This window comes from Ursus maritimus, unplaced genomic scaffold (assembly GCF_017311325.1).
Source record: "Ursus maritimus isolate PB19 unplaced genomic scaffold, ASM1731132v1 scaffold_13, whole genome shotgun sequence".
Taxonomy (NCBI): domain Eukaryota; kingdom Metazoa; phylum Chordata; class Mammalia; order Carnivora; family Ursidae; genus Ursus; species Ursus maritimus.
This window is the reverse complement of record NW_024423675.1, coordinates 30264599-30278710: the sequence shown is the minus strand read 5'-3', so window position 1 is coordinate 30278710 and position 14112 is coordinate 30264599. Positions and strand designations below refer to the sequence as shown.

The window sequence follows — 14112 nt, the reverse complement described above, 5'->3', positions numbered from 1 at the left end:
TTAAAGTTAAAAATTTTATCTTCCTGTTGAATTAAATAGCGTGGTAAAAACTATGAAGTGGAATGCTAGGCCCCTAACATATTTTTTTCTTAAGTTTTATTTTTGCTGACACAAATATATAGCCTCAACAGCTTTCTTTTGGACAGTATGCATCTGGTTTATCTTTCCCTACCTTTTTAGTCCTAATTTTTCTGTTTTTAGGGTTTTGATAAATACCATATAGCTGGTTATTTTATTTATTATTTTTTAAGATTTATTTGAGAGTGAGAGAGTGTGTGTGCAAGAAGGGGAGGGGCATAGACAGAGAAACTCAAGCAGACTTCCCACTGAGCAGGGAGCCTGCCGCTCAATCCCACAACCCTGAGATCATGACCTGAGCCTAAACCAAGAGTTGGACACCCGACTGAGCCACCCAGGCGCCCTATAGTTGGTTATTTTAACATACAGTCTAATAGTTCCTATAAGAGGATGGCTGAGTTTATTTAAATTTAGCAGTATTTTGTACTTTTTCTATCATGTATCTTTATATATTTTGATTTTTCCTACTTTTCTCATGCTTCTGTTTTCTTTCTTGACTTTTTTTTTTTAAATTGATTGGGACTTTTTGTTTTTCTCTCATTTCATTTTTCCGTCCATTTTTTGAATTTAAATTCTTTATTTCTAATTTCATAGTGGTTACATTTGAAATTTTACCATGCCTACCTAATCAAGTTCAGTATCTTAAATTTCATGTAGAAAAATACAAGAATTGCATAATACTTCAACCTATCATGCTTCCTATTTATACAAGATTATTTACAGTATTTTAGTACTATGCATTTTTACCTTCACAAATTAGATTATAGGTTATTATTATTTTATACAGACAAGATTTATTGAGATTTACTTAAATGCATTACCACCCTGACTTGCTGTTTGGCTATCTTCCCTTCTTGCATCTCAGGTATTCTATTAAGGTTGTTTTTCTTTTTCCTAAGTTATATCCTTTAGAACAGTGGTTCTCAATCTGTGCAGTTCAAATCACCCCTGCTTCCCAAGAAGGCATTTTATAAATACACGGGGACATGTTTGTTATCACAATAATTAGATGGCAGTTATTGGCATTTGCAGTGTGAGCTAGGGATATGAAACATCTTGAATTACACACAATCTCCCACACAAAATAATTTTTCTGATTCCTATATGACTTTCAATGATCCTGCGGGACATTCAAGTAGATGAAAAAGCTCTTGATAAGTACTTGAGTATAGGAATGAATTCCATTTTATATAAAACCATTTGGCAGTTTTAACACACTGAATTTTCCAGGAATGCAAAAACTATGTAAATCAAGGAAAGAGTATTATTTTATTTTGTTCTGAATTTTAACAGTAATAGCTTACTATTTCAGAAAAACCACATCATTAATAGCTATGTTAATCTTGATGTTTGAAGTGCCAATACAACTCATCTATGTTAATCTAAATATGTAGCTGTCACATTGATGGTGATTCTGTGCATGCACGCGCATGCACACACACATATACATATTGGGTTTTATAGGTTCACCCATAAAAATAAAGTTACAAGTGTGCCTCCTCTGGTAGTATGTTTTTTCTTAATGTAGTAGTGCGACAATCAAGATTAAGCATACATTTTACCAAAAAACATGCTGCCACAGTTGGCAAGGACATATACTTTTCCTCTTGGAACTAACAACATAGACACCAAGGGAATCGCTGATCCTGGCTAACATGTGAAGTGTATCCGATATTATTGGACCGAAAGTGTAAAATTTAAGCTGGATAAGGGAGAACTGACATTAAACCACTCATCAGTGGCTTGGGACTATTCCATAGACACCAGGATCTGATCCTAATACTCTGTTGGGTTGGCTCCCTACCTTGGGTTGGCTCCTTACCTTGGACATGACCATGTCCGAAGATTATCTAGATTGGAAACTAGATGAAGGTCTATGATCCACTGCAGCTTCCTGCACAGGTTCCTCATATACGATATCTCAAAGTGTCACTACGGAATCCAATTGTGTCCTGCTACTTCCAAGATGAATCTCTAACCTGTAAACATGCCAAACATGGCCCTTTCAGTTGTGGCCTATTTGTTCCTCTGGCTTCCCCACCTCCTCCTTCTAACTCTACTAACTCAAATACTGGAATATGTTACACTTCTCTCTTCGCTTCTTCCTTGGCTCTTCTATCGGGTTAAAGGGGGTTCTAGATTTCCACAACACCTACCTGGTGGATTTCTCTAACATAACACTTAATTGCACTGTGGTATAAACGTTGATTTCTTTTTGTGTCTGATTATGAGGGTCGTCTTCTTCACAGTTCCTAGCAAGATGCTTGGTAAGGGAAAGGAATCAATAGATGTTGGCTGTTAAAGAAAAACAGCATTGTAACATTTCAATACCACTCATGTAATTAAAACGTTTCAATCTATTTTCAGTTTCACTTTTACTCAACTCTTTCTCTTCGTACTCCGTTCCCTCCTATCTACAAGTCCAAGGCTAAGCCAAGTGAGCGCACCTGAAACTTCCTTTAGGAACCCGGCAGGTCGCCAAGCGGCGCTCCACCTCATCTAGGAAGCCGCGTCTACGTGCTGACGTCACGCGCACCGCTGACGTCCTGCCGTCAGGCCCACCCATCAAAACCTTCCGGGAGCTCTTTTTTTGCGGTTAGCAGGGACAGCTTGAACTCTGTTCGTACGGAAGGCCGACAACGACGAGTACCAAAGGCGGGTCCTTGCGGATCCCTGCTTCCCCAAAGTAAGGTGATTTGTTTCCCAGAAAGACGCGCGGGCAGCCGAGGATCCACCCCCCAAGCGCTTGCCGCGGTCTCCCGGGGAACGGCGTAGCGCGCAGGCCAGGGTTGGGTGGGGGCGCGCGTGCGCAATGCGCGGCGTTTGCGCCGACCTGGAGTAATGGGCATGGGCGTTTGATTTTTGCAGAGGATGGCCCATTTCTCAGGCGAGGACGAGGTGATGCTGCAGGCGATGCTGAGGCAGTTGTTCCAGAGCGTGAAGGAGAAGATCACGGGTGCTCCCTCTCTGGAGTGCGCCGAGGAAATCCTCTTACATCTGGAGGAAACTGATGAAAATTTTCACAAGTAAAATAGCTTTTGATGTCTTAAGCAAACAAGCCAGCTGATCCAGAAAATGTCCAAGTGTAGTTAGAGAAAGAATGTTCGTTTGATTATTGTTAAAATAGCACCAAAGTTGGAGGTTCATTTTTGGGGTGTTTATTTACACAAATGCCGAATTTATGTACTATTTATTCTTTATTTTCCGGAGCTTCTGCCTCCCCTGTGTTTCTACCGCCACAACCAACATATCCTGATTCTTCATTTTACCTCATGGGCAGCACAGTAACAATAATTGTAAATTGTTCACGATCTTCTAAGAGCAGTTCTGTTATTTCAAGGGATTCCTGTCACAATGCCTGAAAGCAGTGAGTTCCTAAGATCTTTGTTCCCTTGCTATGTGGTATTTCTGTGGCTGCACCAGTTGCCCATTCTGAGCACTGCAGGAGTGAGTACTGAAGTGAGATTATTAACGTCTTATGGAATAGCTTAAGTTCTTATAAAGGGATAAGCCACATACTCCAATGCCTGTGATTCATGGTAGAAATATAAGTGCTATGGAAGGGCTACAGAGTACTCTGGGCTTGGAAGCAGTAGACATACGAGTTTTTAAAGAGAGTGGTACCATCTGAGATTATTCTGGAAGGTTATGTTTCTTTAGAGACTTTTTCCCTTTGTTTTGGTTCATTTAATTTAAATTAATCCTTTCCATTGAAAAGTCTTCTTGCAGGCATCTCAATTAAGTATTATTGGTAGCAATATTTTAAATTCAGTGTTTGTATTTCATTTTGATCTCACAGAGATGATACTGAAAATTTATCTTATGTTACCTTTAAACTGACTCTTGAGGTGCCCTGAAGTTGTATTTATCTGAAACTCCTACCCATTTCTTACATGGGCATAAAGGATCCTTGAGCCCTTTAATGTAAAAGTTTGTTTTTACTTGAAATTTTATAGGAGTACTTAGTTTTCACCAGATTCTCAAGGGAGTTTTCAAAAGTGTGGAATTCTTGTTAAAAAGTTACTAATTTCATTAATATTTCTGGTTATACATAAGTTTTTTTTTGTATTTCCATGATTTTCTTGTTTATTTCTTCATCAAATCCACTAATAGCTGTACAGTAGACTGTAGAAAATTGCAACTTTCTGAAATCAAAGTTTAATTAATAGTGTTTTGTAAACTCATGTAATACAGATTTACCTCACACAGATCTTCCTAAACATTAATTTTGGGGTTTTATTCACATGCAAGCAGTTGTTTAAATAATTTGTAAATTACTGTCAGTTTTTGCTAGGATCACATTCTGGGCATTTGTCCATTTCATCTAGATTTTCAAATTTATTGCTATAAAGTTTTTCATTAATATCCTGTTACCTTCTTAATATTTTTAGTATCTGTAGTTATATGTCCCCCTTTTTATTCTTTTTATTATTATTATTTTTTTATTTGTGCCTTCCCTCTTCTGTTCTGCTAATGGTTTATTTTGTTAGTCTTTTAAAAGAATCAGCTATTGATTTAGTTTTTCCTTTCTATTACGTGTATATTTTATGGTTTTTGCATTCTGCTCTTTATTTTTTTCTTCTTGGAGAATTTTTAAACTTTTGTGATCAGTGGTTAGCTCATTAATTTGCAGCTTTTCTTCTTTTTAGTGTAAATGTTTAAGGCTACATATTTCCTTGTATTGTTTCAGCTGCTCCAATTTTAAAATGCTTTTCAAATTAAATTTAGGTCATTGTTGTTCCTCTCAGCAGTCTAATGACTGTTGTAATAAAGTAATTTACTCTTCAACAGTGCATTAGATTAAATGTCTGCTGATTAACATTCATAGTTAATGTTCACTGTTTACTGAGGTGATTTACTTTTGGCCTACCTAAAAAAATCCAGAAACTCCCAAATTATAGCTAGTTTGTAGTCTTTAAGATTTATAATCCTTAAAGTATTTTAAGTATTTTGTAGTCTTAACAGCATAGATGGTAAAATTTACGTGTTAGTTCAGTAACCTGAGATCTGTGTCTTGGAGGAAGGAACTCTGTGTAGGAGAGGAAAAGAGGAATTGTTTGTCTTGATGTTTTCGTAGAATCTTACAGTTCAGAGTCAGGTGTGATATTAAAGGTCAGTTAGTCCAGCTGCTCATATTTTGTCTTTGTTTTCACTGACCTAATTCTCCTTGAACATTATATGTTCTTTTTTTTTTTTTTTTTTTTAAGATCTTATTTATTCGACAGAGATAGAGACAGCCAGTGAGAGAGGGAACACAAGCAGGGGGAGTGGGGGAGGAAGAAGCAGGCTCACAGCGGAGGAGCCTGATGTGGGGCTCGATCCCATAACGCCGGGATCACGCCCTGAGCTGAAGGCAGATGCTTAACCGCTGTGCCACCCAGGCGCCCCATGAACATTATATGTTCTGAGTCACTTAGGTATATATTGCCTCCCAAAGTATTTCCTACTTCAGAATTATCTATCTTCCCATCTCCACTATCAGAACATTGGTTTCTTAAATCCACCCCCAATGTTGTCCTGGTATTGGCAATAACAATTTTATTAAACAGACTTATAGGGGAAACTGGTGTCTTTAGACTATTGTATTTTTGTAAGAAGATGGTTAGGACAATTGAGGCCATACATGATGGAATTTCAGGTAGTATAATAAAATAAAGTGGAGGGAAGAAACCATAGTGTAGGCAGTAGTAGCCCTGTCTGGGGGTTTGCCCCAATGGGCAGTTTTCCTAAGCTATCTCTGCTTTCCAGAACCTCTTCTACTTTTCTGCCTTGAACTATACACATTTTCTAAAAGAGCCAAGCTTTCCCCTCGTCTCTGAAAGTGGCAGCAAGGATTTGAGGCCTGTGGGAGGGGAGAGAGATAGGAATGAGAACATCGCTTGTGTGTGTATGTGTTGTGTAGATTTTGACACTGAAACTGGCCCTCAGGAAACAAACTGGCCCTGGTTTTCAGTCTTGGCTACACCAGAATTGGTTGGGCCCCATGTAAAAAAAAATACTGATGCTTGAGCCTCTTCATAAATGAATCAGAATTTCTTGGGGGGCTTGGCAGAGGGGGAGTGGTAGGGGCTGGGCCTTGTTTTTGAAAAAGCACTCTAGGTGTCCTAACATGCAGCCGGGGTTGAGAATTGAGAACTACAGAGTTAGAGCATATTTATTTGCATTTATGCAAGAATCATATGTGTGTGTGTGTGTGTGTGTGTGTGTTTATTTTAGTAGTTATCAACCCTGATGATTGTATAAGTCTCTAATGCAGGTATTCATCTTTGTAGCCCTCACATCCAATATACTTCAGGTTTGATACAGATGGAACACAATCGTATTTATTGATTTGGGTTTATTTTTTGTTTTACAGAAGAATCTACCATTGATTTTTTAAATTAGTGACCTCTTAGTGTTTAAGTGGTAACTTCAAGAAAGCATCCATTGTGTAAAGGCGATATCCATGTATAGTGAAATTACTAAGAATTATATGTGTGCTTCCATAATTAATGAATGCATTTCTAGTAATTGTTTATCATGACTGAGAAGCCTGTTCTTTGACCAGAAAGGTTGTAGGTGATGTAAAATACTCACTCTTTCTATTATATAACCTTTTATGTACTAATATGATATATAACATTAGGTTGGTCATATAATAAATCTCTTGATTCTGAAATAAGAATTCCAAGTATCAGCATAATTCATAACTTACTTTTTAAAACGTATTACTACTGATAATTTTTTCTGTATATGATTGAAAAATTTTTTGCTTATTTAAATAGCTATGGGCATGATTTCTTGAAACAAACTTGTACTAGATTTTTTTATGTTTTTCTGTTGTAATAGTACTCTTATGTATCAGTGCTTATTTTGGTGTATTTTGAACATATCAGAATTTGATCATGAAAAAAATAATTGAATTTTCGTAGAAAAATTTAGGTAATAAAACTGGAGAAAAAAATTAAAAAGAGTGAATGTTCTTTTAGTCAACTGTAAAATTTTCCTATGTAAATGTGAAAAATTTCATATTCATCAGTAGTAAAGCAAAATGATGAAGCACATTGCTATGTATTTCAGTTGAGCTGCTTCTGAAATGTGAGGTGAACACATTTTTCCTTAGTAGCAAGCAACTGTACTTTTAGGTTTTAATGTCCTTCTTTGAGGAATATTTGGAAAAAGATATTTTGCATTCATTTGGTAATAGTGTCTTTGAAACCAAATTTTTATTTTTTCTCATTAAATTACTTTTAAGGTAACAAGATTAGTCAAATATATGTATAGCATATTTGATTTGATAAGTGTCAAAGTATAGCCATGTGTAATAAACAATAGTTTTCGCATTAGGATTACCATTACTGTTATGTAGCAGGAAACTGAAATTTAGCAAGGTCAGGTGTTTTGTCTAAGGTTACAGGATTGACCAGTCTAAGATTTAGAACTTAAACCTGAACCAAAGGGATTCATAGATTTCTAAAGGTATAACGTTTATTTATTGTATAGATAATGTTCTTTAAAAATTAGGAAACTTTGTTATTAGAAAATTTTAAGATGAACATGAAGGAAATATTAATAGCCTTCAATTAAAATACAAATAAATGGAAGTTGTATTTATTGTAGTCCATGGCAAAGCTGTATTATTCCTTATATTTCCAGTGCAATTAGGATATGTTAATTTGAAAATGTTAACGCAGAGGAGTCTGCTAAAAATAAATCTGAAAGGAAAGGAGCTAAATTATAGCAGAATTAACTTAAATTAAGCCTCATAAGGATCTTCTAAAATAAGTTATTAAGTATGTACATTTTTTTTGAGGGAAGTTTTATATTTCTTAAATAGAAATTTTAAACAGAGGTGATTCACCAGTATTTTTAGTGGTCAGGGTTTTATAATGCTTGGAGTGAGTGGATGTTGAAAGGTCAAACTGGAATTCTGTAGGCCATATTTGGTCTGTGGATGTGTTTCTTTGTCTTTGTTTTAAAAAAAAAAAAGCAACATTTAAAAATTGGGAGATGGCACATAAAATAGTTTTCTGGCTTTCCTTAAAACATTGAAAAGTCAACATTAGGCTAATTTCCTAAATGGCAACAAGTGGCTAAAGCCATGTAGAAGCTCTTTTAGCTGAAACATGTCCTTTTATTTTTCCCCGGCCTTTGTCCTTTTCTCCGTTACACGTGGCTGACTTGACTTTACCTGTCTACTACCCCTGGTACGATCTTAAGAATATTGCTACACCTCCAGAATAATTTCTAAAAATGAGGTAATGGGTTGATTTAAAGAGCTGTAGTTATCATCAATCTTTTGGATTAGTTGTAGACTTCATAGGAGCAATTGGATGGCTCCAGTACTATGAGGATTACAATGAAGGCAACACAGTACTTGATTTTATAGAAGTGTTTCTCCCAGCCCATAGCAACAATAATATTCTATTCTGGACACCACTATAGAAAACAGCATTCCTTGTAGGATTTTATGGGACATTGCAGTGAATTCAGATGGTAAAAGAACCAACACAAAGTGAATTGTCAAATGAGAATTTGAAGCTTTGGATTTTTCTTACCCAAAAAGGAGAAGGGTCCACTTGCAAAAATGACTGTTTACTAATTTGAATCTTCCAATGATCAGTGAGTCAGTAGAGCATCCAAAGGGCCATAGGGAGCCTGGTAGCCCTCACGTGACAGAGGGCCTTATCCTCCCTGGAGATCTTTTTTCTTAGGAGAGCAGTAATCCTTTAGGCAATATTCAATTTTGGGGTTCCTGGGTTTATTTATTTTGGAAGATGAACTAAAACCTTGAAGTATTTTGAATGGTGTCTTCTGGGAGATATTACTATGGTCATAGATAAAAATGATACCACTAGAAATAAAGTATGTGGTTATTCAAGTTCCCAAAGAGGAGGTTTAAACTTTTTCTCAGTGTATTTGCTGTTTATAGATGCTGCTAAATAGTGGGGTTTTTGTTTTTTTTCTTTGATTTTTTTTGTTTTTTTGTTTTCTTTTATTTTAGAATGGTATTCTCTTAGCTTTTCTTTTTTTTAAAGATTTTTATTTTTTAGAGAGAGAGAGAAACAGATCATGAGCAGGGGGGAGGGGCAGAGGCCCAGGAAGAAGCAGACTCCCTGCTGAGTAGGGAGCCCAATGTGGGGCTGATCCCAGGACCCTGAGATCATGACCTGAGCCAAAGGCAGACACTTAACCTACTGAGCCACCCAGGTGCCCCTTCTCTTAACTTCCTTGAATACATTTGTTAATGGGCTTGTTCTATATTTCCTCACTTCATTAGTTATGAAAATATCATTTCTGTTGCTTATAGTTTGGGCTTCAAACAAAGCAAACACAAAAGTTATATTTCTCAGTTAAATATTAATTTCTTCTAATTGCTTGATTTGTAGATGTTGATGATGTGATGTAGAATTCATCTTCAGAGTGGCCCTTCCTTTAGTTTCAGAGAATTAAGTCAGGCTTCCCCATGTTTTGTTTCCTACTGAGTATTTCGGAGATGTAAAGGAAAACTCCTGTCTGTTTGACTAGCCTAGGGCAGGATTGTGAAGAGGATCAAGATTGTTCTTGGAGACCTTTCATCTCTTGGCACTTTCTTCCAATTGCACTTTTCGTTTTCCCAGTGGCAAGAGGCTGGCTGTGAAGACATAGTGATTGGGCTGAAAGGATTGTCTATTCCTGGATCCTTTTTTATTTACAAGGACATTTTAAAGAAAGCAATGATATATTTATGGTATTGGGATTTCAGATATTCTGATTTTTTAGAGGGTTTCTGGTTGTGGTGGGATGGTTGTGGTGAACACATATATTTTGGGCTCTTCAGATATCATCACACACATCTGCCAACTCTAATCTCAGAGCCAGCGGTCCCTCTGTGGAGGCAGTATAGGGACTGTCAAATGTTAAACAATTAGCATCTTAAGAAGATTCTCTTGGAACCTTAATCTTTGAATTCTTCTTGCCTGTGCAAGTTTTTGCCATTTTGTGTAGAATAGGCAAAGATTTGGTTTATAATTACAAATATACAAACTAAAAAATAAGTCAACATTTAAAATGGATGAGAAGTTATGCTTGTATAAGGGAAGATCTTCAAGTAATATAAGGCGATGATGAATCACCAGAAGCAGCAAAAATTCCAAAACTGCTTAAATGATTAGAGGCTATTTTCTATGATCTATGATTCAGTAAATTTTGGGCTTTGTTTTTCTTGGAGTATTTCTGAAAATTAGTGTTCGTCATTTTGATCTAATATTGCAGGTCATTAAGTTTACAAAATAATGTTGTTTTCCTCTTCTGCTGTTAATAGATACCTATTTTCTTAAATCTTAGAAGTTACTAGCCAAACATTGAATATAAATATTAAACATTTAAAAGTAAATTCAATGAATAACTTAAAATAAATTTTTAAGTAAGTTATCCTTTTAAATTTAATATGTGAATTACAATTTTGAGAAAATACAATGTAATAGATTTACCTCCCTAAATGCAAGAAATTTAAATAATACACAGTTGGTAAAAATATGAGTATTACATTTACTTATTTCTGTTTCCAATCTCTATTGAGCACTACAAACATCTTATTTTATTTCTTAAACATTTTTGGAATTTTTCCATCTTTGGGAGAGTGTGGGATTGTGGGAATGACAAGAGTTTTAGATTAAGGTGAATCTGAATTAGCAGTTTATGAATTTTTTTAAAAGATTTATTTATTTGAGAGCAAGAAAGAGAGAGAAGTGGAAAAAAGGAGAAGTGATGAAGCCAAGGGATGTGTAGGCATTGTTAACAAGTGTTGATGACTGGCTGGATTGATGGAGTGAGTGGGCATGGAATGGAGAAAATGCCAATGTCCCAGAAAAAAACAACAACATTCGAGATTAGCTTCGTGATTTGGGATGAGAAATTTAATCTTAGTTTAGGGTAAGAAATCTGAGTATTTTATAAATCTTTCTGTGCTAATATTTTTTCTGGATATGTTTAGTAAGTGAGTTCATGGTATTTACTTCATTTATTTTTTAAATATTTGTTTTAGCTATGAATTTGTGAAATATCTTCGACAGCATATATGTAATACTTTGGGATCTATGATTGAAGAAGAAATGGAAAAATGGACATCTGATCAGAATCAGGATGAGGAATCTGGCTATGACACAGTTGTACAGCATGTTACTAAAAGAACTCAGGAATCTAAAGAGTGAGTATGCCCACAGTAATATTTTATTTTGTTTTATTTTGTTTTATTTTGTTTTATTTTGTTTTATTTTGTTTTATTTTGTTTTATTTTATTTTATTTTATTTTATTTTATTTTATTTTATTTCTTTAAAGGTTTTATTTATTTATTTTCAGAGAGAAAGACAGAGATAGCGAGAGCGAGCATACAAGCAGGGGGAGCAGCAGGCAGAGGGAAGCCCGATGTAGGGCTTGATCTCAGGGCCCTGGGATCATGACCTGAGCCGAAGGCAGTTGCTTAACAGACTGAGCTGCCCAGACACCCCAAGAGTTCTTATTTCTTGATTTGAAGAAAAAACACAAACTAGAGTCATGTTCATCTTTGGGTAATATAATTTCTAGTAATCTATTTCTGGCAGTACTAATAAATTTATTTTAAAGGAGTACTAAAATATTTTATTAGTCAGAAAATTAAAGCATTTTCATGCTAAGAGAAAATTTTTGGGGCGCCTGGGTAGCGCAGTCGTTAGGCAGCTGCCTTAAGCTCAGGGCGTGATCCTGGTGTTCCGGGATCGAGTCCCACATCGGGCTCCTCTGCTGGGAGCCTGCTTCTTCCTCTCCCACTCCCCCTGCTTGTGTTCCCTCTCTTGCTGGCTGTCTATCTCTGTCAAATAAATAAATTAAAAAATCTTAAAAAAAAAAAAGAGAAAAGTTTTATATGGGAATGTTAGGAATTTTTTTTATCTCTGAGTAAGCCATTTAATTTTCTGGTGTTTTAATTTATCCACTAGAACAATGATAGTGATCTCACAAAGGTGTTCAATATCTTAATGAATGTTTGTCTTCTGCTTTGTGAGTCATAGATGAAAGATTTTAAGTTGCGCAGAGTATTATTTTTTTCTTGTGTGTGTGTGTGAGATTCAGAAATTATTTAGGACTAATGATTAGGCGGTAGTACCTCTATTAACAGCATTTTTACTGTAATAATTAGAAATTATTTTCTTAAACATTTTGATATTTTTTAAATAGAGGTTTACAGATAGAAGAATTCATTTGTAGGGTCTATCATATATTCCTTATATATGTAAGTGCAACTACTTACCATGTAGATTTTCATTATTAATTGATGTGGTTTCAATTTACTACCTCTTAGAACTTTTTCTTATTTTGAATTGTTGGAGTATTGAATGAGTCTTAATGGTGTTTATAGTCCATCCTGTATTTGTTTTTCTTTGGCTTTTTCAAAACTGCAGTGGCTACTATTGACTCTTGATATTGAGGGTCTGGCTCTATGGCTTTTTTTTTTTTTTAATTTTAAAAATTATTACTCTTGGGGTGTCTGGCTGGCTCAGTCAATGGAGCATGTGACTCTTGATCTTGGGATTGTGAGTTCAAGCCCCTCGTTGGATGGAGAGATTACTTAAAAATAAAATCTTTAAAAAAGATAAAAGTAAAAATTATTATTCTTATCTCTTTCTGTGGACAGTGTGCCGATACTTCTTGTGGAAGAATTCATGTTGGTGTGTTCAAAAAGGTCTGGAGGAAACATGTCTAAGATGAAACTTACAGATTTTCTGTGGATTTTAATTACCCTTAATCATTGAGATTCTTACCTTTATATTCATTTATTAAATTACTGTATTGTAAATTATAAGGGGAAAGGACTTTGTGTTGTTTACATGGCTATACCTAACTATAGAGGAGTCTGGGACTGTAGTTTAGGCCTGTGTCCAGTTATAATACAATTACTGTGGAAGAAGAGAGCAGCTTTTGATGGAGAGCTTTTGATTGCTACCAAGGCATTGTTATGCTTCCCTGTTTCTTGCTGCTGAGAATGTGTAGAGGAGAAAGCTGCAGCCTTTTGTTTCCATTATCCTATAGATACTTTGCCAGTTTGTCGGATGAGTGTCCTAGGATTCCTTCTTGCTCTTTATATCCCCTTACCTTAAACTTGGATCTTCCCTGGACTTTTTCTCACTAGAAGCAAATTTAGTACATAGTTTATTTATGTATTTTTAAAGCACCAGAAATTGTGAGAAAACACAAAAAGTTCTCTTCTGTATGTGTTTTCCTCCTGCATTGGTCCTAACTATTCTCATCTTCTTTTAATAGTTTTGTGTTTGCTTCTAGTTATATATCATATAAATTATATATTGCTAAATCATATTAAATATATGAGAATATATGTTAAGTTATATATAGAATTACATATATTTAGTAATATATAATTTATTTCATGTAATTTAAAAGGTATTTTAAAATTCTTTTAAACTTTAAAAATCTCAGCCTCCTATTTCTATCCAAAATCCCAGCATGGTTTTATTGTTTTTATGAGAGTAACTTACCTATCCTTCCTCAGATTTTTGGAGTTACAATGACTCATTTACCAGAAATATAAAGAAAGGGAAGTTTCTTTGCTTATTTTCCTAATGTATTTTTATTACAAAGTGATAATATATGTTTCATGCTTCCTATTTATAAAGAACTTTCAGATACATACTCTTATGTCTTACTATAGCTGTGTGAAATAGGTCAGCTAGATTGTATTCTTTTTATCTCATTTTATAATTGAGAAAATGAAACTTATTTATGATGACAAAGCTGGTAGGTAAAGTAGGCAGGATTATAATCCAGGGTTTCTGATTCCAAATTTAGTACTTTATTCACTATGTTTATTTAAATCTTTATGCCTTTCTGTTTTAAATATAGAAATTTCAGTGGTCCAGGACACATAGTCCTCATTTGTAAAATAAAAGGCTAGATTAGATTTTTTTTTTTTAATAGTTTCATCTAGCTCTACAATTCTATTTCTAGGCTTTTTGGTATCTCAATCTAATATTAATATGGATGCCTTAGAGTTTGTACATAATGAGTGGAGAACTTTATAAGTT

General features: G+C 35.0%; 1 protein-coding gene and 1 long non-coding RNA gene across 2 annotated transcripts in view; one reads left to right on the top strand and one right to left on the bottom strand.

Moving 5' to 3' along the window:
• Positions 1–1537: 1537 nt before the first annotated feature.
• Positions 1538–2545, bottom strand: LOC121102274. Its single transcript, XR_005834348.1, has 3 exons — positions 2463–2545; positions 2235–2373; positions 1538–2057 (listed from the first exon to the last, which is right to left on the bottom strand). It is a non-coding gene; the product is annotated as an uncharacterized LOC121102274 (long non-coding RNA).
• Positions 2546–2624: 79 nt separating this feature from the next.
• TBC1D32 (TBC1 domain family member 32) overlaps positions 2625–14112 on the top strand; it is a 210699-nt gene continuing 199211 nt past the window's right edge. Inside the window, exons 1-3 of the mRNA XM_040627729.1 lie at positions 2625–2764; positions 2947–3104; positions 11084–11245. Of these exons, the coding sequence (XP_040483663.1) occupies positions 2950–3104; positions 11084–11245 (317 nt within the window). The 5' untranslated portion in view covers positions 2625–2764; positions 2947–2949. The remainder of the gene's footprint in view (positions 2765–2946; positions 3105–11083; positions 11246–14112) is intronic.